This window comes from Mus musculus, chromosome 1 (genome assembly GCF_000001635.26).
Source record: "Mus musculus strain C57BL/6J chromosome 1, GRCm38.p6 C57BL/6J".
NCBI classification, from domain to species: domain Eukaryota; kingdom Metazoa; phylum Chordata; class Mammalia; order Rodentia; family Muridae; genus Mus; species Mus musculus.
Window position 1 is genome coordinate 73,908,025 of NC_000067.6, and position 21,704 is coordinate 73,929,728.

The 21,704-nt window shown below is 51.8% G+C and overlaps 1 protein-coding gene across 36 annotated transcripts in view; it reads right to left on the minus strand.

Annotated features, from left to right (window-relative positions):
- Positions 1–2,207: 2,207 nt before the first annotated feature.
- Positions 2,208–21,704, minus strand: part of Tns1 (tensin 1) — a 214,317-nt gene continuing 194,820 nt past the window's right edge. For all 36 annotated transcript variants that reach the window (NM_001289895.2, NM_027884.4, XM_030252982.1 and 33 more), the window contains 11 exons: positions 19,888–20,086; positions 16,682–17,745; positions 13,743–13,829; positions 12,934–13,065; positions 12,483–12,575; positions 11,630–11,707; positions 9,974–10,045; positions 9,609–9,777; positions 8,842–8,910; positions 8,415–8,447; positions 2,208–6,650 (listed from right to left, as the gene is read on the minus strand). In NM_001289895.2, the coding sequence (NP_001276824.1) occupies positions 6,506–6,650; positions 8,415–8,447; positions 8,842–8,910; positions 9,609–9,777; positions 9,974–10,045; positions 11,630–11,707; positions 12,483–12,575; positions 12,934–13,065; positions 13,743–13,829; positions 16,682–17,745; positions 19,888–20,086 (2,141 nt within the window). In that variant the 3' untranslated portion in view covers positions 2,208–6,505. The remainder of the gene's footprint in view (positions 6,651–8,414; positions 8,448–8,841; positions 8,911–9,608; positions 9,778–9,973; positions 10,046–11,629; positions 11,708–12,482; positions 12,576–12,933; positions 13,066–13,742; positions 13,830–16,681; positions 17,746–19,887; positions 20,087–21,704) is intronic.

Genomic DNA, 21,704 nt, shown 5'->3' on the forward strand with positions numbered 1-21,704 from the left:
AGGTGAAAATGAGTCCAACTGTAAGCTCAACACTTGGAAGATGCAGGCAAGAAAACTGCAAGTTCAAGGTCAGACTTAGCTACATAGCATGTTCAAGGCTGGCCTTAACTCATAATACATAAATTACATGACTAAGTAGATAAGCAAACAAACAAACTCAGTAAGAAGGCAGAGTTTGGTTTTACTGGCCGTGAGGATCAATTACACGGGTCCTGCGGGAGGGGCATGCATGAGTGGCCTCGGGGTTAGGGGTCGGGTACCAAGAGCTGACACCAGCTCCTCTGTTCTCATGGAGCTTGGTCCAAAGGATACAGGAGAGGTATTGGGGTCCCTTCCATGCCTTGAATGTGTCAAAAGTCCTAGCATGTCTATTGAAGAGTTGAGGGTTGGGAGCACGTGCTGGCAGGGCGGGAAGGACCCCTGCCAGCACACACACACACACACATACACACACATACACCGTGGCCATGGAGAGCTGAGGTCTTCACAGGGTCCGTGCAGACCTTCTCCAGTCTCTGACCAGGTTCTCATCCCACCCTCCCTCCTCCTACCTCAGAAGGGACTCCTTCAAGGCAGCCTGATGGGCCTGACTGGAGGCTACAGGCAGGGAGCCTCTTTCTGCACTTTAGCTACAGGAAGGGGATTCATTCCTCCCTGTGGCTGCTCCCCACCTCCAAGCCCTGCTGCAGAGACCTGTGCCTCCAGCCTCAAGATCTGCCCGCCCCGCTGCCTCTTAGGTGGCAGATTCATGCAGAACAAACTGGTAGAAGGCATGGGTCTGCTCCTACCCAGCATCCCAAGGCCCTCTGAAAACTTTCAAGCTGTAATGTTAGCTGATAATCTCTCTGCTGACACCCCAAAGCCTGTCTGCTGAGAGCGAGGGGCTGTTACCACCCACAGCCTCTCGGCTGGGCACCCCAATGTCTGCTGACTTAAAGCTGGGACACTACCAAGCTCTCTCCGTGGACAGCATTCTGCTGCCGCTTCGGGCCTCAGTTTCCTATTTAAGCTGGTACTCTTCCATGGCAAGCAGATCCTCTTCTCTTCCCCTTGTTCCTGGTTCCATTCTTAGAAGAGGGTGGGAAGAGTCCAGCCAGAGAGAGGACCCATTGTCCACTGACCACTTGAGACCAGATCGGCCACAGTGAGCCCTAGGGTGGGGCCTGGACATCAGGGCTTTTCAGCTAAACTGAGAACTGGGCATGGGGTGACAGAAGGTATGTGTGGATATATCTTTCCCTCTACTCCCAGATCCACACTCCACCCCACCCCTTGCCCTCTGACCTCTCCTTTGGTGGCTTTGCTGCAGCCTCCAGAACTGGCCTCTGACCATCCCCTGCCCCCAATTCAGAGCTCCTGCACCCCAAGCCAGTCTCAGACTGTAGGAACTCGAGGTCACCACATTCTTGTGCTTCTGGGTGACATCATATGATGCCCTCTTGACCCCTCCATTTCAAGCCCAAGAGCCCAGGTCCCTTCCTGGGAAGACAGCCTGCTTACCTATCACACCTGTATGACCCTAGGTCTGCCCACTGCTCACCAGAGCTAGTCTCTCCCTGAAAGCACTAAAAGGCTTGAGCTAGGAAGAGCTTAGAGGGGAGGTCCAGAGCCTGGCTCTGACACTCTTCTAGTGTCATGACTCTAGGCAAGTGCCTCAGTCTTCTCATCTGTGGAATGGGCATGAGGACAGGTACACCTGCCAGAGAAAATGCACTCCTGTGCCTGCTGGTGCACTCAGTGAGCATTTGTTCTCACTCGGAGAGGATGAGGTAACTTCTCAGAGTCTTGGTTTCCTCAGGATGTAGGGCATGATACCTGGCAGGTAGCAGGAATCCAGGCACACTCTGTCCCCACCAGACAGGCTCTGCTTCTCCAGCTGTGTCCCTTGTAGGTAAGTGAGGGTCAGAGTGTGGTCTGGGAGCCTAGGGTCCCTGAGACCCCTTTCAGGGACTGTAAGAACAGAACTATTTCCCGGCACTGTTAAGGGACTATTTGTTCACCAGGGTCAATCCACTCCTTGGTTTTCCTTTGAATTTCTTTTCCAGCTAGGCATCCAGAGGAGTAACACTTATGACCAACAGAAGGTGGGAGACCACTGCTTGGGCACCCGGAAGTATCATTGAGGACCTTCGCATCTGGTGTTCAGGACAGACGCCACTTGCCCTTGAAGACCCCCAGCAGAGCCCAAACGAAGCCAGGCCACAGGCTGGGTTTGTGTAACTTTATCATTTATAAAGCCATACAATGGATCGTGAGAGGCCAAGCCGCTGTACAGAGGGGGGCAGCATCAGTGTACATACATTCATATCCAGAACACTTAGCATACATCAGGGTTTATACAAGGTGGCAGAGGCTATAGGCACAATGATACAAAATATAAAGTATATTTCCATCTATAAATACACAGCCGAGGGCCAGGGCAGGGGAGGGATGCTGGGTATGGGTTTCCCAGCAGGGGGCCTGGGAGACAGAGTTGGGCTAATCGGATGTGAGGGACTTCTTACATTTGATTTGGATGATAGAAGAGAAGAAGATGGTGATAGCTTATGCGCACCCCAACGTGCTCACATACATACGAGCCAAATGTGGGTTCTCAGGGAGGGCTGGGCTGAGAACACTGACACACACTGGGTGTGTTGCTCTTCAGTGGCCTCGCTGCTGTGAGGGGCCAGGCATGGAAAACAACCGAGACCCTCCAAGTTTTCAGCCATTTGAGGAGACAGGAGACAACAAGCAAGAGGCCCACCGAGCCTCATCCCATGCGACCGGCCCCTCTGTCATCAGCACTAAAACATGACTCATCTGTGGCCCCTCAGGCCTCACCTTCAAGCTCTTCTCATTACTGGGTCACATAGAACCTGACACCCCTCCATATGCCACCGCCCACCTCAAAGTTCCCTAAAGAGATGAGCAGACCACACACACACACCCACACACCCACACTTACACACTCGAGCGCACACATCCTGTCACCAATGACCACGGAAACACCAGTCTCAAGATCTTCAGCCAAGGCCTAAGTGCAGGGGTGGCCCTAGCTTTGGGTTCTAAGCTCTTCAGGGACCCAAGGCATGGAGGCAGGAGAGGGCTGAACCCCTTGGATGGATCTCCCCAAGATCTGAAGCTGGGAAAGGGGGGTCAGAAGTCTCGGGAGGCAGGATAAAGAAAACCCAGAGCTGGATGGACACTGCATTCATTTGTCTCCCCTGCACTTCTCAGACAGCACAAGAACTCTCTCTCCTGAAAGCCCCTTCCTAGAAGGACGCACAGCCAGTGTCTTCCCTACACCCCCGAGTGGGCATCCCTAGGGACTCTCCAAAGCCAGGGCATATCAGGAATCCTGGCAGTCATGTCTGAGGCTATCTAAGCTGCTAGGAAGAGGTCAGTGAGAAGACTCAAATGCTCCCTTTCAAACCTAAGATGTGAACTCTTTCCCAAAACATGGCTGGCCAAGGGAGCCACAGGTCCGCAGTAGCAACTTCAGTATCCAACTGTTAGTTCTCCCAGCCTTCCTGTCCATCCTGTCCTAGCCCAGCCCTTCACACTTATCCCTGCCTCCAGAACCATTGGGGGCTTCCCTAGGCCCCAATCCTGGCTCCACTGGTGCCCCTCTCTGCCATCTCACCTCCAGATATCAGGGACAGTGAAGTGCCAAGCCAACCTCATCTTCTGAGTGGCCAGAGGCAGTTTGGACCTGGGCTGTAGCTGAGGGGTCTTGTTAAGGACATCACTGGTCTCCGTGTTCTCTCCTGTCTCCCCTCCCCCCTTTCATTCCTGTTTAAGAGCAGACAACACTCTCCCTGTTGATATACAGACTCAACAATAAACAATAACGAAACAGATCATTCACAAAAGAGCCATTGGGTAAAAGTGCTCTTGTTTAAAGGAAATCTTTGGCAAGAATACAGAGTTGCATATGGAGTGCTGTGTGCACGTGTGGTCTGTGTGTGTGTGTGTGTGTGCACGCATGTGAGTGTGTGAGAATCACAGTTGGGAAGGGGGCAGGCAGCAGTGTGGTCCCCACTGTAAGAACTGAGGCCCCTTCTTCACCTTTCTTTGAGAAAAGCCACACTCGGGTGTCCATGCTTCCTAGAGACGTGCTGAGAAGGAAGCACCACTTGCTAGCATCTGCCTTGGTCATTCACACGACTCCCACATGGCTCAGGAAAGAGTGCAGCATGGGAAGGTGAAACCATACACGAAGGCCGATCCCAGGGCTGGATGCAGACGTGAACAGCATTCCAGCCAGAAGACTCCCCAGACTTTGCGGTAGGGTGTGGACATTTACAAAGAATGGGATGAGAAATGTCTACTTCTATGTTGGGGAGAAGTAGGATTCATGAGGTGGGGGGTGAGGAAATGCGACATCCAGACATTTGCCTTGAATATCTCAGAGGGAGAAAGACCCCTTGAAGAACCTTGATCACTAAGCCCATTTATTCTTTGGGAAGTAGGGGCTCGTGATCCCCAGCCGATCTTCTTTCTAGCTCCTCAAACAATGTCCACACAGTCAATGCTCCCCGGAGGAAAAAAATCCAAAAGCTGCCACACCGTGGCCATACACATCCAGATCCCCAAATACACACCGGTTCAGGCCTGTGGCCATGGAAGCAGCTATCCGCGCTACAGGATGCTGGCAGCCACGCTACGGTTTGCCAGAGAACAAGGAGCCAGAGTGGGAGCATGTCATCCCCCCAGTCCCAGATATAGCCTAGGGAGGCCAAGGCCAGGATCGAGGCCAAGGCTAACCCTGGGTTGTTTGGAATATAAAGAGCCCCTGCAGTTCAGGCTCCACTTACACATTAGAGAAGAGATGAACAGTTTGTGGCCAGGGACAATAAGGCAATAAGGGAAAACAATAAATATTTCTTGTCAATTTACCTATTCTTTTTTTTTTAACCTTTTTCTTATATTTTTTATTAGCTTACAGATTCTATCAGTATGTCTCATGTATATATTATATATATTTATTTATCAGTACAATGCCACCCCTAGGGGCCCCCATGGGCTTAAATGGAGGCCTAAGAGATGGCAAGGGCCTTTCCAACCCTGCAAATGGACCATAGGACCTTTGGCCTAAATTCATACATCCTGTCCTTTGTCCCACAGGCAGTGTGGTCCTGCTGGGGAAACGGAGGCAGAAGGGGAAACAGGGAAGCTTTGGTATTGTGGGAGGACCATGGGGTTCTTCGGCAGCATTCCCAGAGGTGCTATGATGTCACCCTGAGCAGCCCAGCCAGAGGGTGTCTGCAATAGTCAGACTCCAAAACACTTACAGAGTGGGGAAGTGGGGACGGGCTTCCCCGGGTGCCCTAGGCAGGACTCTGGGAAGTAGGCTCCTGGGATAAGCCAACACGAGGACCATATAGGACAGGGTAGGTCAGAAAGGCACGGGCCCCATCCCCCAGTAGGTTTCAAGCGGATGAGCAAATTCAAGGCTAGTGCTGGCCCAGGAACTGGCCTGAGGGAAGGGAGTAAGGCAGTCCTAGGCATTGTCAGTGCGCGTGTCCAACTCATCCTAAGCCCCACGGCACAATGCGCATGCCCAGTTCTCCGGGAGCCCCACCGCGCAGAAAAGATGCCATCCTTCCCAGCAGGTATTTTTCCCAAGACTGTGGGCATCATTTTTTCCTCCAAGCCAGCTTTGGTCTCCAGGAGACAGAACAGCTATAATGCTGCAGGTGCCCATGCCCTCTGTACCAGAGTCTCTACAGAGGACAGGCCCAGGGTCACTAGAGGGCAGGTGCAGACAGAACTCTATACCCACAAGCTACACTTCCGCAGGAGACAGCTTGTCATCCGACCTGGGACCCTGCCACCCTGTAACCAACCCTCCCTAGCCTTCTTTGGACAGTGTGTTTAAGTGTATCACAAGGGACACAGACAAGCAGAGAGAGCTGTTTGTAATCTGAGTTGAGTGGACACAGGCAGAGTATCGATCAGCGCGTGGAGGGGGGGGCACATTTATGCCCTGCAACAAGGAGTCAGAGCAAGCACAGACCACGGGTGCCCCGGGTGAGCAAAATGTGAAAAACTGTCACTGCTTGATGTCATACGCTGGCCACCAGCAACCTTACCTCCAGAGAAGAAGCCTCAGTTCGATTTCTTCTCTCAGAGCAGGAGGGTTGGGGAGAGGGAGCTTTTCCATTGCTCTGTGAAATATGGTCCCCCGCCCCCAAGGAGGCCTGTGTGTTCCCTGCGGGAGCGCAAGTCTCTCAGAAGGGGGAGGAGCCCCAGCTAGCTGGAGAGGCTTTGGGGGTGTGGCTTCCATCCATACAGGGGATTCTGAGTGCCTCTCTTCTTCCTTCCTTCCTCTTCCTCCCGCTTGCTTGCCTCCCCCCTCCGCCATTCACTTTCCTCTCCCAACATTGCACTTTCTTCTTTCCTTCTCCACGGGCGACCCAAAGTCCTGGTTCTGGATTCAAGGTGGTCAGGATTCACAGGTCCCCTCCCCACACACCCCATCCCCGATGCCCTAGCCTTGGGCGAGGGCTCCCGATTTCGTTCATCTCTTCTGGCCAGCACTCAGCATGACCTTGGAGACGAAGTTGACGATGGCAGACGCAGGCTGGTTGGGGTCAAGCTCTGCGAAGAGGTGGCAAGCGTTGTCTGTGGTGCTGCCCTGCTTCCGGGCCACGAAGCCAAAGAGCCTACAAGGGGTGGGAGAGGATGCCTATGTAAAGACCCAGGCTCTAGAGGGCAAGCCGGCAGGAAAGCATGCCTCAGGCCAGCCTGTCTTCTCCAGCCTCCGTACCTCTCCAAACATCTAGAACTGGGGCTAGCTCTTTAAAGCCAAGTCCTGGGGACAATGGCTAGCTTTGTTTCAGGGCAGGTGACATTCCCCTGGGGAGCAGCGGTGGAAGATGGGTTTGAGTAACAAGACTTGTTAGAAAGCCTGCAAGGAGACTGGACAGGAGGCAGGAAGAGTCCAAGAGCTTCTTTAGGCTCTTTCTCAGCCCTACCTGAGGGTTCCTACAGGACATACTTCCTAGGTGGTCAGAGAGACAAAGGGTAGGCAAGTCCTCACCTCCCCAAGTCTACTCTCCCTCCTGCCACCTCACCCCACCTCCTCTGTCTGTCTGTCTCTTTTTCTCCACATACAGACACACACACACACACACACCCTCCTGGCTCTGAACACTGGGAAGCCCTGAAAATAGGAGGGTCAAAGAACCCCACACCTGTCCCCTGCCCCCTCCAACACCAATGGGGGTGACCCAGCAATCTCTCTCTCTCCTCTCTCTCTCTCTCTCTCTCTCTCTGTCTCTGATAAACAGAGTTAAAAATATGAGAGCAGAGAACAGAATGTGAGCTCAGGGCCCCTCCCGGCCGGCATGTTGCTAATTAGAGAGAGATGGGGAAATCAGGACAGCTGGAAATGCCAACGGAAACCCCTCAGCTGGGTATGCGTGGCACCCACAGCTAAAATTAGCCGGGCTGGCTTCTGCCTGCCTGTGTGTGTCTGTGCAAGCATATACAGACAAACACTCTACTCACACCTGTGCACAGGCACACAGCAAATGCATACTCACATGGCATGCACATGCAGATGATGAGGAAACACACACACACACACACACACACACACACACACACACACACACATACACGACCTGTACTTCAAACAGCTTTATTCTCCCGACTCTGTTGCAGGACCTGAAGCCCTGTGATAATAGCCAGGAGATGGTCAGGGCAGTTCCATCTCCAGGCTGACTGACTGTAGCATGATATGTAGCATGATCCCGGCAGGGGGAGGGGCATCCCTGAGCTCCCAGAGTAGAAGCAAATAGGCCTCTCTGCCTGACTCTGCCAGGACACACACACAGCCATTGTGCTTGCTCTGAACATTGCCATCTGACCCACTGGTAAACTCTGGGCTGTCTACCTGTCTGGCAGTATCATGAAGAGATTCAGTGACATGGGAAGGCACAGGAGGTGAGTGAGGTCCCTTTTGATTCTGTGAAGGTCTCAGGAGGCTGAGGCATCTGCCTTCCCTCTGGATTAGATTCCTAGCTGGTTCTCTCTATTCCCAAGCAAGGTGTTCTCTCTTTGGCCCACTCTGGACACTTCTGGAATCTATTTTTTTTATTCAACAACTGTCAACAACTGACAGACCCCACCCTGTCCTCAGGAACCTACAGTCATACAGTCCCCTCCTTGAACCTCTGAACCCATTTCTATCTACCCAAAATACACCTGCTCATTTTGAAGTAGTCTTTCCTTCCACAAGTCCTTCAGACTCCATGCCTAGACACGTCTTTGTTAGCATGAAGATGCAGGATATATTCTCTTTCTCTTCATCTCAGAGAACTTGGCATGCAGGCCCATATTAGACCCCTGGCCTAGAGCCCTGCCCTGTTCCTGCTTCCCCCCACAGAGTATAATGGCCAAGCAGCTGGGAAAGCTACACTTACTTAGCAGGGGCGCCTCCCTCTGTCTTCATCCACCTGTGGAGAAAAAATGCCCACAGTGAGTCAATGTATCTCTCTCAGGAGCCCTGACAGGGGAAAGAAGGCAGAGGAGCCCCCATTAAAGGAGACACAGCCCCAAGGTCACCCAGAGGGTAATCCAAGTGGAGAAGACCTGCAGCCCACCTCCCATGTGCAGAGCAGGGAGCAGAGCAGGTAGAAATGAGCAATGAAGTCTGTGGGAAGTCACCAGGGCTGGGGAGGAGACTCAAGTAGTTGCTACCATAATTGCTCTCACTGCCCAGGACACACCAAAGCCGTGCCCAAGACAAGAACACACAGGCATACAACACACACACACACACACACACACACACACACACACACACACACACTTCAGGGGAGAGAGCAAAGGTGCCTATAAGACACTTACTTTCTTTCTTGTGGATCCAGGTCACAGAAGGTGACAGTGTTGAGGGGGTAGTGTCTTCTAAAGAAGAGCCTGTGACAAAGATTTGAGAGAGCCAGAGTGAGTGTGGGAGTAACTGCTTTGTCACACCTGCCACCAGCTGCAGGTCAGGCCATCTTCCCATCACTGTGTTTGTCATGGGCTCATAAAGCCTCTTCTTATGAATAAGATGGCCTGAGATCCTCATACCAGGACGTAAGCCCCACATAGGGACACACAGATGTGGCAGAGGAGTGTCCCACATGCCCCAACTGCTAGGGGCTGGAGAGGGAACTAGCACCAAGAAATGATAAATGGGGAACTCTGGAAGGGAATGAGCTGGGGGGGGGGGAGAAAGGAGGAAAGGGGAGGGAGAGGGAGAGAGAAAACAGTGTGAAAACTTCTACTCTTAAGATCAAGGCCTTTTTTTCAGCTGTGTTATGTATGCTCAAAGCGGGCCACCCTTTAGAAGGTTGGATGGATGAGTGGATGGATGTTGGATAGAGGGATGCATACACACACACACACACACATGTATGAATAGTTTGGTGAGTGGCTAGATGTATAGGTGAATGGATGGATAGGTTGAAGAATAGGTGGGTAGATGGATAGATGGATGGTTGAGTAGGTGGGTGGGTGGACAAATGGGTGGGTGGAGGATAGATAGGAAGGTGGATGGATGCACAGGTGCATAGGTGGGCAATAGGTACAGGGACAGTAAGTGCATAAATGGGGAGGTAGGCAAGGCTTACTTTCTTTGATTGTCAGTCAGTGTGATTCCTTGGGCAGAGACCTTGAAGTGAACAATGGTGGCAGCCGGTGTGGGGTCGGCAGCCAGAGTCTCAGATGTGGCTTTGGAAATGGCCTGTGGCCCGGTGAGTGACTCCATATCCACAGAGTTGACGAAGAGCACATTGCAAGCTGGAAAAAAATGGAGCCAGAGAGAGTCACAGGGGCAAAAGGAGGAGGGGACAATCCCTCAGAGCCACCGTGCAGAGGCAGGTGCAGACAGAAATGGAATCTGACAGGGGATTCCAATTTGCACCTGTGGGAGGGGATAGGACAAGGGGTGGGAAAGACAGGTCTGGGCACCAGTCCTATCTCAGGTGCCATTTACCTGCTCCTTGCTTCAGCAGGTCAGTGGTTGAGTTGGCAGGGCCTGAGCTATCTTTTGATTCATCTGTGGGGTCTGAAACAAAAATTCAATTAGTAATTAAAACCCTACAGTGATTTAAACGAGTCTGGCTGGGCCTACGGCACGCACTGCACATGCTTCCTGCAATACTCTTTTCACAGTGGGTCTTGGCAGTCGGGGCTGCATGTATAAGATGATACCAAGGTCCCAGCATGCTGCTCGGACGCTCTAGAGTCCAGCAGAGCTGGGCTCAAATCCCCACCGCAGTAACTGCTAATCGTCTGTGAAATGACGATGACAGTGATGATGCCCGTGTCCCTGGGTCTCCAGAAACCCGGCATGTGACATACAGCAAGGCTTTGAGGAGCAATGGGGACTGCAGGCATTTCATTTTACACCAGTGTGTCTTTGTATGAACCAGTGAGTGACTGAATCCAACACAGCACAAACTACCACGTTGAAACGAGTTAGAGACAGCAGCTCGATTTTGCCAGCACACAATATGCACAATGTCACTTTATAGGCCACATAGAATATGTATTTTACTTCAACTATATAACTTCAAGAAACTTCTAAGGTACCAGAAGTCAGAATGTGGCATGTGCCTGTAATCCCAGAACATTGGGGACTGAAGCAGAGTACTGTGACAGCCTGGTCTATGTAACACGGGGTGGGGGCATTTTAAAAACAAAGAGGAGGAGGAAGAAAGGGAGCTGGGAAGAGAATTGAGGGATGCTTGTATCGGTGTGTCTACACTTTGTTATACAGGTGTGTTAGGATACAGATTGCTGGGCTGCTGTACAGATTGCTGTCCGCTGCTGTATTGCACTGCTCACTGGGGCTTGACCTTGGGTCTCACACGTGCAGGCAAGTGCTCTGCTGCATCTCTGTGTGTGGCTACATCTCCACTTCTCTCTTTGTCTTTTTATTCTGGGATCTATCTCTGTGTTGCCCAATCAAACCTAACTCACCCTGCAAACCAAAGCAAGTCTTGAACTTATGATCTACCCAGCTCAACCTCCTTAAATTGCTCCGTCCAAAAGTCTGCAGCCCCAGGCCTGGCTCTGACCCAGCGTTCCTGACAAGTTTGAAAATATCTGCCTTTTAGCAAGTTTTAGCAAGTTCCCAAAAGCAACAGCTTCAGAGAGTTCTGAGAGGTGCCAGTTAATATGATTCAAATATCAACCGGTTTTTTGGTAAGTTCCATACAAATATAATTGAATTAGCATCTAAATTATGTGGTTACTAATGTTATTGGAGTTGCATTTGAACCTTTAAGTTAATAATGTTGGTCAATGGTTATTAATAATTCAATGTGTCAAATTGGATGAATAGACATGGTCAACTGACACTAGAAGTCTCTCTCATGTCCCAGGATATAATCCTTGTGTTCCTGTCCCCGGCTTCTCAGATCTCCCCTGGGATGAGGCCTGTTCTGAGAATTCAGTGTGGATTTTTTAAGCCACCAGAATATTCTCAAAAACAATCTGGCCAATCAATTAATGGGTGTTCTTAGAGTTAAGCTTTTTAATGAACACTTCCTCCCCGCTTTTAATAGATGATGTGGAGGGTCCCCTCTATCGCCTCCACCCTCGCTCCCTCCATTCTGGGCAGACAACATGAGGGGATATCTCCTACCTCGGCTTGGAATGACCAGTTTACAGGGCAGGGCCAGTGGGATGACGGAGTGCTGATAGACCAGGGCAGAAAGGGAACCTGTGCAGAGAGAGAACCAGGCAGAGTGAATAAGAAAGACTAGAAAATAGACACAAGGAACCCTGCCTCATCCAACTCCACACTATCCCGGTATGTGCCCAATGTTTTCTTTCTGGCAGTACTGGGGCTCAAACCTGGGACCTGAGCCACATCCCAGCCTCCAGCTTCCTTATCACCACCCCACTTGCCCACCCCAACAGCAGAATTGAAAACCTGCCCCCTTTACACTGGGAACTATCCGGGAACCTAACTACTTTCCTTGACAGTCATGTGCCCTATGTCCTTCTAGTTACAGAGCCCCCATCAGAACATTACAGTGGGAAAACCATGACATCAATTCCCAGCTCTGTTGCTTATCTAGGGAACTTAAGTGGCACTTATACATTCTTCATGTGCAAAATGGGGAGAGTGACAGCTACCAGGCAGTGTCGCTACGACACCAGAACAACATGGCATCTAGATAGTGACTTCCACATAGTAGGTGGCCAAGGAGGACAGCTGTTCTTGCTGCTGTTATTTTAATGTACTAACAGTCCATCAACTGAGCAGAGCAAATACAGAAAGGGAACTAGCAAAAAGGAGCAGCCATGGTACCCAGTATGCAACTAGAAAGCAGGGCCAGGTTTCAATAAAACTTTATAAAAACAGCAACTGTTCCTTCCTTCTGCCAAAGCCACACCTAGGAGGACTGGCAGCAGCAAGATGGAAAGAGCTTGGGTCAGACCCCCCTGAGGACTGGAACGAAGACCATAATGAAAAGCCAGGTTTGGCTCACCAAAGTTTGGCTCATTGGGACAACCCTTGAGCTTCACTCCTCTAGGGCCTGTCTCGATCAGAAAGTGCCTCACCAGCTCATGGGTCATGTCTCCTGGATTGAAGAAGAAGAAACAGAATTGGTCAACCATTGCTACAGCACCCTCCTGCCACCTCCTAACACTGTTGCATGACTTCTGCAGTGAATAGAATGAGATGGGAGAAAGGGATACTGAGACAGGGTGGTTAGAGCCCTGTGGGATGAGGATCGCCATTCAGTCGCCTGCCTTCCGTCCATCCAGGAAACACCTCACACAAACCAAGTCCCAAAGGTCTGCTGTTACCAAAACCACCACTCAGTCTCCGGGGGCTTCTCAGGGACCAGCCCCGATGAATTAGGACCCTGTTCAGTACCTAAGGGTCTGAAGAAAGCAAGAAGCCCCAGCCCCAGCCTGGCAAGGAGAAGACTCTACCTTTCTTGCCCTGCTGAGTGATGGTTGGAGGGGGTGAGGACACCTTCATGGCCAGCCCATAAGCCCCTCGGAAGGAGTGGCTGTCCCGGATGATGAAGGCTCCTGGCTCCTGGTCCTTTAGGAGTGCGATGGCTGGAAGGAGAGGAGACAGAGAGAAACCATTAGCACTGACTTAGCATGAGTCCCATGGACCTGGAGGACTCTATACTCTCTCAAGATGACATTCTTTAATGTCACGATGTAAGGAAGCACTCCTGTACCAAGCAAAGTACATGTCTCTGTTGATGACCAGAGACACCCAATGTTGGAGACCATGCTGTCTGCAGCCATTACTCAGCACAGCCTCACAACAGGAAGCAGACAGTATGTGAGTGGTGACTGGAACTGGTCTATAACTTCATTTACAAAAGGGGAGTGAACCTGTAGGCCCTCCTTGCTGGTCCTTATCTCATAACCAAACATCATGGGGTAAGCTTCACCCTCAGGCCTACATTCCAAACTTGGTTTTGTTTATTTTTCATAATAATAATAATAATAATAATAATAATAATAAACCACACCATAGTTTCAGATGCTCTTGACTGGCCTTTTACTTTGCCTGGGAAAACCAAGGCTTTGCTAGACCCCTCCAAGGCTCTGCTCCTGACATCCCCCTTTTACACAAGAAGTGTTTTTTTCCTGTCCAACTTTGATCCCAGCCTCATCTCTGGGACCACCACCTACTGTAAAAATGAATGAATCCTTGCTCAAGGCAGACATGGTGAGCAGCATGTCTAAGCCCTAAGCCAGCCATGGTGTCCCCTACTCACCCTGTTCTCTGGAGATCTCAGGCTTGTACCAATACTTGGAAGTGTCCTGGACAAACTTCACTTTAGCCCGAGTCTCCGGACTATTGTCTAAGGAAGGAAACAAAGGGAGTTTTACAGCTGAATTGCATTCTCCCCAAAAGAAGTTGACACCCCAACACCCAGAACCTACAAATGTGGTCTCATTGAAAAGATGGCCCTTGCTAATACAATACAATTTAGACAAAGGCACACCAGACTGGGATGAGCCCTAATCCAATATGACTAGTTTCTTTCAACGTGGAAAAAAAGACAACAGACACACGGGGACTGTACCAGGTGAAAACAGGAACATCTGTAAGTCAAGAGACACAGGACCTCCACCATCAGGAGAAGTATGGAGAAGGTCTGAAAACGGTACTCCATCAGAGTCCCTGCCAACATCTGGGTTTTGATCTCTGGTCTTCACTATGACAGAATTTACTTCTGTTATCCTAAGCCAACAAGTGTGTGTCAGCCCCAGAAAATAAACCAGGAAGCTGGATCCTCAAACATCACAGAGCACGGCGGGAGGTACCTAGCAGCCCTCTCCCACCGTCTGCCTCCTGTCACACAATCATTGCCTGGCCGTTCTGTGGTTAAAGGACCTGGCTGGTGAAAACCCCTTCCTCACCTCATTCCCTGCACCTAGAAGATTCTGAGGACATCTTCCCCACTTCGTTCCCATAGGTTGACACCTCTCTAGTCTCTCAGCCTACCATCCATGAGCAAGGGCAAGAAGACCCATGCCTCTCTCTGTGGCCCATCCCCTCTTGATCCCACACAGAAAGTGGCATTCTTCCTAAGTAGGGTCACAAGTTCTTCCTGTCCCCCAACATCTAGACCAGGGAATGGCCAGTACTCTAGTGGTCATCTACAGAGCTTCACACACAGCCAGATGATATACCCATCCAGGTACTTCATAGGTAATAGCCTCTTTCTCAGAATATGACATTGTAGAGGGGTTTGGACAATGTAGTTGCGGTTGAGTCCAATTACAGCATTTTCCTGGAACGAGTCATGTCATGCTCCTCTGTCCTCCTCTCAGTGCTGGGACTATAGGTGACTGTTATCATGCCTAGCTCCTTTTCTTTCTGCTCTGAGCATCCAAGGTCAACCTTGGTTCTTCATAAAATACCTAACAGATCATTGTGAACTGCAACCACTGAACCACTCAGCGGACTGTTAGAACTTGGTCTTGCTTTCCACTAACACTTTTACCCTTTGGCACAAAGCAGAAAGAAAGCAAAGGGGCCAGGGCAGGAAGAAGGAGGAGAGGGGGAAATCTACTTTCATAGTTGTATAATTCTCTGTGAGAGAGAAGCAGGGGACGTGGCGTCAAGGTTGCTAAAGTTAGGAGGGAAGGAGCCATCAGCCTGCAACTAAGAACCCTGCTTCTCACGAGCACCTGGGCTCCATCTCCAGTGGCCTTCAGAGACTGGTCTCCTTTCCCAGGCTGTGAGGCTAGAGAATGCATCTGCTGCAGGCGACTGACCCTTTGACGCTCAGCCGTGGTTGATCTAGGGAGCTGTCAGAGGCGACTGCAATCCTGTGTGTCTTCCTGTGTTGACTCCAAAGGCTATTTTAAGTAGGCAAGATGGTGGGAAACAGGAAGTGTCCTAACTCCTAGAAACTTCACATCCTTCAAGGATTGGGGCTGGGAACCAGATGTCCCTAGTAGGCGGCAGGAAGCAGGAGAGTGCAGGGTCACTCTAAGTGTCCCAGCTTGGAAGGACCTGGGAAAGACACAGGACAGAGAGCCCGGGCGCCTTAGGTCCACCCGGGGCTGTTTACAATTTTCTGCATCTGCCTTGGACACAAGAAGCTCCGGGGCCTCTGCATGGGTCTGGTTGAGAAAATGTGATCATATGAAACTTGAACTTCTTGTTTGGAGGATGAACTGTCTTCATAGAAGGAAAGACACCAAGAGTGGACTTGGGTGAAGAACTTATCCTGTGGGAAGCAGATCTCTTCAGAACAGGCTGTGCTGAAAACATCTCACGCCTCACCTTTACTCTGTCTCACCTGCCCACCTGGACCACTGTTCACTGATGTGTGGGGCTGACAAATACCATAGTGGTCAGCGGAGTCTCACAGTTTTGCTTAAGTTTTACTATCTCTCAAACTGTAAATATATACTGAAGATGTTTCTATCCTGCGTGTGTGTGTGTGTGTGTGTGTGTGTGTGTGTGTGCGTGTGTGCATGCATAATGCCACAACCTGCATGTGGAGGTCAGAGGACAACCTTGGCCCTTGCCTGCGACCTTGTTTGAGGCAGGGGCTCTTGTTCACTGTTACATATGCCAGGTTAGCTGGCCTGTAAGCTTTTAGAGACTCTTCTGTCCCACCTCCTATCCCAACACAGAAGTATCTGATTATAAACACACACTCCTGTGTTCTGTTTTTACATGGGTCCTTTGTTTGCACAGCAAGTGTTTTACCCCCTGAGCCATCTTCTCTGCCCCAAGAACACTCTTCCGGGAACAGTATGGGCCTGGATCGGAAGTCAGCTCAACTACCAGGTAAATGTACAATGACTGCAACTGTTGCAATCAAGCAACAGGAACTCTGTGAGCCTTAGAGTGTTCCTGTGTAAAGCAAGGATAACAATTCCTAATTACTCAGTGGGCGGGGGATTAGATGAGTCCTTAGCTCAGGCTGCCACCCAGCATGTGCTCAATAGGAGGCTGTGACAGTGACAGCCATCCAAACAACATACTCTCCCAGCTTATTATTCCGTCCTCCTCATCCCGCACACTGTCATTACAGCATCCCTATGCTAGCCATGCTTTAAAAATACAGCACACACAGGCAAGGAACTCAGGCCTACGAGCCGATGACCCACCCGCAGTCTTCCGCCAAGGGATGACTGGGACAGACGTCCTAACTTTTGGGCAAGTAGACATGTAAGAGAAGAGACACACCTGGCATCGAATACTTAGAAAAGTCCGGAAGCGTGTGAGAGAAGGAGACGGTGCTGCTCCCACTGGCCATGCCATTGGCGACAGGCGAGGAAGACACTTTCCCATTGATGGTGGCATAGTTGGGGAGGCTGCCTGCCCGGTCTCCCACTGACATTCTTCGCTTCTCTGGTAAGGCTGGTGTGGGGCTCCCCTGCCGGAAGGCTGCTGAGTCTGGCGAGGGTGAGGTGGCAGGGCTGCTCAGGCCAGGGTAGTAGGCAGGAGAGACAGGGAATGACGGTGTGGATGGGGCCTGGTAGCCAGAGGCACTGCTTTGCCGGGACAGTGTTGGTCTTCGGTCCTCAGGGGTAGAGTAGCCACCATAAGCTGCATGCCGGTCCAAGCTGGGGCTTCCAGGAACCACGGATCCAGACCCACCCAGGTGCCGGCCCAAGCTTGGGCTCCCAGGGCTGATGACTGCATTGCTGTGGAGACTGGAGGCCAGATTCCCTTGGTGGGCACCAGGGTGTCGGCCCAGGCTTGGGCTTCCCGGAGTGGTGACCACACTGCTGTGGAGGCCTGGAACTTGATGGCTTCCCACTGGGTGCCGGCCCAGGCTGGGGCTTCCAGGAGTGGTAGCTGCACTGGCTGGGTGGCCAGAAACCACGTTACCATGGAAACCTGGACCAGATGGACCCATCACCTGCCGATGGCTCAAACTGGGACTACCAGGGGCAGCCATGGTGGGGTTGACGGCCCGCCGGCCAAAACCAGGGCTAGGTGGAGTGTTGGTACCCACTGTCCTGTGTCGTGCCTGAGGGCTCCCAGGTACCATGTGGACACTGGCCGCACTGTACTGTGGCTGGCCTTGGCTTTCTGGAGAAGAGCTGAATGGTTGGAGGGAGTAGTCAGGGCTGTTGTAGCTGCTGCCACCAACAGGGACAGGCGAGGAGCTCTGATAACTCAGTGCTGCAGGGCTCGGCTGCCCCAAGCTGCCTGAGCGGATGCTGGAGTCCAGCATAGGCTGGAAGGGTGTCCGGGGACCCTGGTCACTGCTCACCACTGATGGGAAACTGCCCACGGAAGTGCTAGAGAGAGAGAGAGATGACAGGTAAAAAGGTCAGTGTATGATATTTAATAAAGGGTGGACTTTGGCTGAGTGGCCAGCATCCTTCAACCACTAAGAACGGTAAGAGCTCCACTCAGTCAAGAGGAAGTCGGGGCTTTCTATATATTACATAATGGAACCATCAGAAGAGGAAACTGAGGGTCAGAGAGTTTAAGGAGTAAGCTCAGTACCATAGGGATCTAAAAGGCAAGCTTTCAACTCAGCTGCATCTGACTCCAAAACCCACACTTTCTCTCCTGACCCGCTAATCATAGCTAGGGAAACTAAAGGCAGCTGTCCTAGTGTAAGCCCTTCCGCACCACAGAAACTTAACAGAGAAGGTCAAATCACTTGGCTCTATTCCTATTAGGGGACAACTTGACTCTATTTCTCTGGGTGTTTTATCATTTCCTCGGAGTGCTAAAACTGGCCTGGGTGACTCCAAAAAGCAAAGAAAAAAAAAATCACATAGGATAGTCCCCGAAATTAGTAGACTTCAGGTTATTGGGAAGTCTATCTTTAGCACACACACACACACACACACACACACAGATCTGGTCATTAATGAGTCCCCTGTTTAGGCACAAGCTGGTAGACCCGGGACTTGTTTCAGGTGGAATAGAACAAGGTTGCCCAGAGACCAGGGGAAGCAGCCACTAGAGGGAGGCGGCAAGCAGCTGATGCTCCCCAGCCCCAGGGAAAGAAAGGTCTTTACAGAGCTAGGGCCCCAGGTAGGAGAGGCTGTGCTCTAGGGCCAGCAAGAGGCAGGGACAGGGAGAGGCCAAGACGAACACCCTGGAGACAAACTAGACTGATGACGGGGAGCTGCGGCAGGCTGCACCACGCTGCACAGCGGCAAAGGATGGTGATGAGAGTAGGGGTCCTATGGTGGAGCTCTAGAGCTTCCGGAAGGAGCAGCCCGGTACAGAGACAGAATGAGGAAGAAGCCAGGGAATGAGAGAACCTGACTCCTACCACCTCTCCATCCCTGGCACAGGTGGCCTCCACCTTGTGGGGAGGAAGGAAGGCGGACTGAACGTGTAGGAGTGTGTCTCCGTGGAGGGTTCAGAACTGGGGTCCAACGAGAATGTCTCTGTTCATCTCTTGGCAGCCTGGACAGGGCTCAGGGCTCGACCAATATGGGTGTGAGTAGCAAACTGACCCCAGTGAAGGAGGAAAGCTGGAGTCTGGAAGCCATGGGGATCCCAGCACCCAGGGCAGTGGGCTCCAGAAGAGCCAGGGGGCAGGGTCTCCACTGTCTGGGAGACTTGTACTTATTAACCAGCTTCATCCTCCCTGCTGGGCATTCTGACTCTAGACCTCGCCCAAACCCATCTCAACCTCTTTCCCATCATGACATGGAGTCTTGGTCTCACCACCCATCCTCAAAGCTTCCCAGTGCACCCCAAGCAGGAGCTTTTCTGAAGGATTGGCCTCTCCTACCCAGCCCTGGGGATCCCATTTGCTCCCTGTCTGGCTCCCTCTGATGGATTCCAGTAGCATCTGTCTATCATGATGCATCCCTGGTGGATTGCATGCTCTGAGCTGCCCTTCTGCCTACATCATGCACCCTAGTCCTCTGCCCCTGACCTACATCTTCACCTTGGTGCATCCTGACATCCTTCTGGGTTCCTGCTATATATCACCATTCTTCAACACACACACACACACACACACACACACACACACACACACACACACACTTCCCTGGCTAGAAGTAACTGTCCCTGCTTTGTGCCCCCAGATACTGTGTTTCTGGTCCATGCTGTGCACAGGTGGCACCTGTCTATGCACACCACTCAGGTCTCTGAAGAATGGAGAGAGGGAGAGAGAGAGAGAGAGAGACTGACTCCAGACACATATACCTGTAGGTTGAAGCCTGTTTCTGCCTCTGCTCAGCTACCGCCCCTTTGAGTCTCAGTTGCCTCTTCTGAGAAATGGGACCAGCAAATCTTAATTCTTAAGACTGCAGCAGAAAGCATATGACTATCCAAAGCTTTGAGGAAGGCAGCCTGTTGCCTGGGGTGGAGCTTCCCACCGGGAGACTAACAACAGGAAGGACTGTTCACTGGCGCGGCCTCAGGCCCAGATTCTTACACCATGTTCCCCACTCTCGGCTTACCTGTCAGCACTGAGGATGGGGCTGCTTGTGGAGAGGGGGCTCGGGGAGACAAAGGAGCCCCCTGGGGTCCCGTTCCTCAGGGGTGTCTCGTGCCCATAGGCGTGAGCAGCTGGTGCGCTGAAGCTCTTAGGCTCAACGTCCTGAGCTCGAGGCCCTGCCACCGCTGTCCTCGCCACGGACTCCACATAGCTCCGGGGCTCTAGAAGGAAAGAGACAAAGAATGAGCATAGATGTGGTAGGAGTCCACCCACCCTACCAGGGACTACAGCACACCCAGAGTCCAGCCTGAGAAAGAGACAGCATAGAAACCTTCCCCAGGACATTGGGGTGCTTTACTGAGGCTCCTGCTTGCCCTTACTCCCCAGCCTGAGGCGAGCTTTAAGGAGCTTTCAGAACTCTCTGCTCCCCTAGGCTCTGCCTCTGCAAAAGGCCACTAGCTCTCCCTCCAAGACTGTGCTTGTTCAAGGCTGGCCTCCCCTTTGCAGTCTTATTTCCGCCCAGCCCTAGCAGGGTCCCCAGATGCTCCTAGAGCAGCCCCAAAGCCATCACCTTCGCCCACATCTCAGGAAAGCACCCAGCTTGCTCGTTAAGCAATACCCAGTGCCAGCTACTGCACACTCACCAGCCCCTTCCTGCCAAGACACCCCACCCATGTGTGCATAACACACTCAACATTCCCCGGAAGACAGAGAACCCCGTGCCCGGGTGGAGCCAGACATACTGTGTCCACTGTGGTACAACCGACATGCCAAGCCCTGTACAGAAGGGTTTCATACACAGTATCCCCCACCTCGTGTTCATTAGTGACACAGAGGCCATTTGACAAATGATGAGACTGAGTCCTGAAGATGACCAGGCATGTTGGACCCAGGCTCCCATGGCCTCAGAGGCGAGCCCTATGCTAATTAGAACAAGGATCAGTGTTCTGGTCTTCTCCAGGGACGTTATCATATGAAGGAGGTGGATGTCATTGCCACCACCTAGGACCCTTGCCACCATCTTTGTTGCCTCAGAGAAACAAGATCTGAGCACAAATGCCTAGCTGCCACAACCACAAAATTCACCAAAGCCAGCCAGGGAAATGCTGCCAACCTGGGAGAGCCAGGCCCTGCAGCCCTTGAGGGCCAAGACCAGTGACCTAAGTAGGAGAGCCCCTTCCCAGGTTCCTCAGGACAGGTGGATGAAGGAACGTTGAGACACATAAATTAATAGCTTGCTCCCTCAACTGGAGGAAAACCTGGAAAGAGGGAGTTACCTGGGGTGTCGAGAACACACTCCATAGAGGCTCCCCACCATCCACACCCAAGCCCTGGTGATGCAGGAGCCGCCACCTGGGCACGCTGAACTGGAGGTCAGCTTGAGGGGAGAGCAGGCAGAGCCTCCCTCAGCAGCGCAGGCCTTCACCACACTTCACAGGCTACACAGGCCGATCTGACAGAGAAGGTTTGAACTTTGACCTCCCCAGGCCCCGGCACTAGGCAGGAGGAAATGCTGTGACGCACGCAGAACTGGTCAGATTCTCTGCAAACAGCTTAGGTGGGAAGGTCAGAGGGTCCCTGTCGCAATCACTCAAGCCAGTCGCCATGCATGACAGGGTCCGTGAACAACAGCCAAATGAATGGACACGGCTGTCTGCCACAGAATTCTCTTTAGGAAACAAGGTAGCAGGTGAATTGGTTGGTGGTCTGCTCTAGCTTGTCCCCTCAGCCCAGAGAAGGAGAGTAATTTGCTCAGGACACAAAACCAGCCTAGGGCTGTGCCTAGCACCATGTCTCCAACCTCACAATATAGGTTCTGGCTGGCCTAAGGGAACCCAC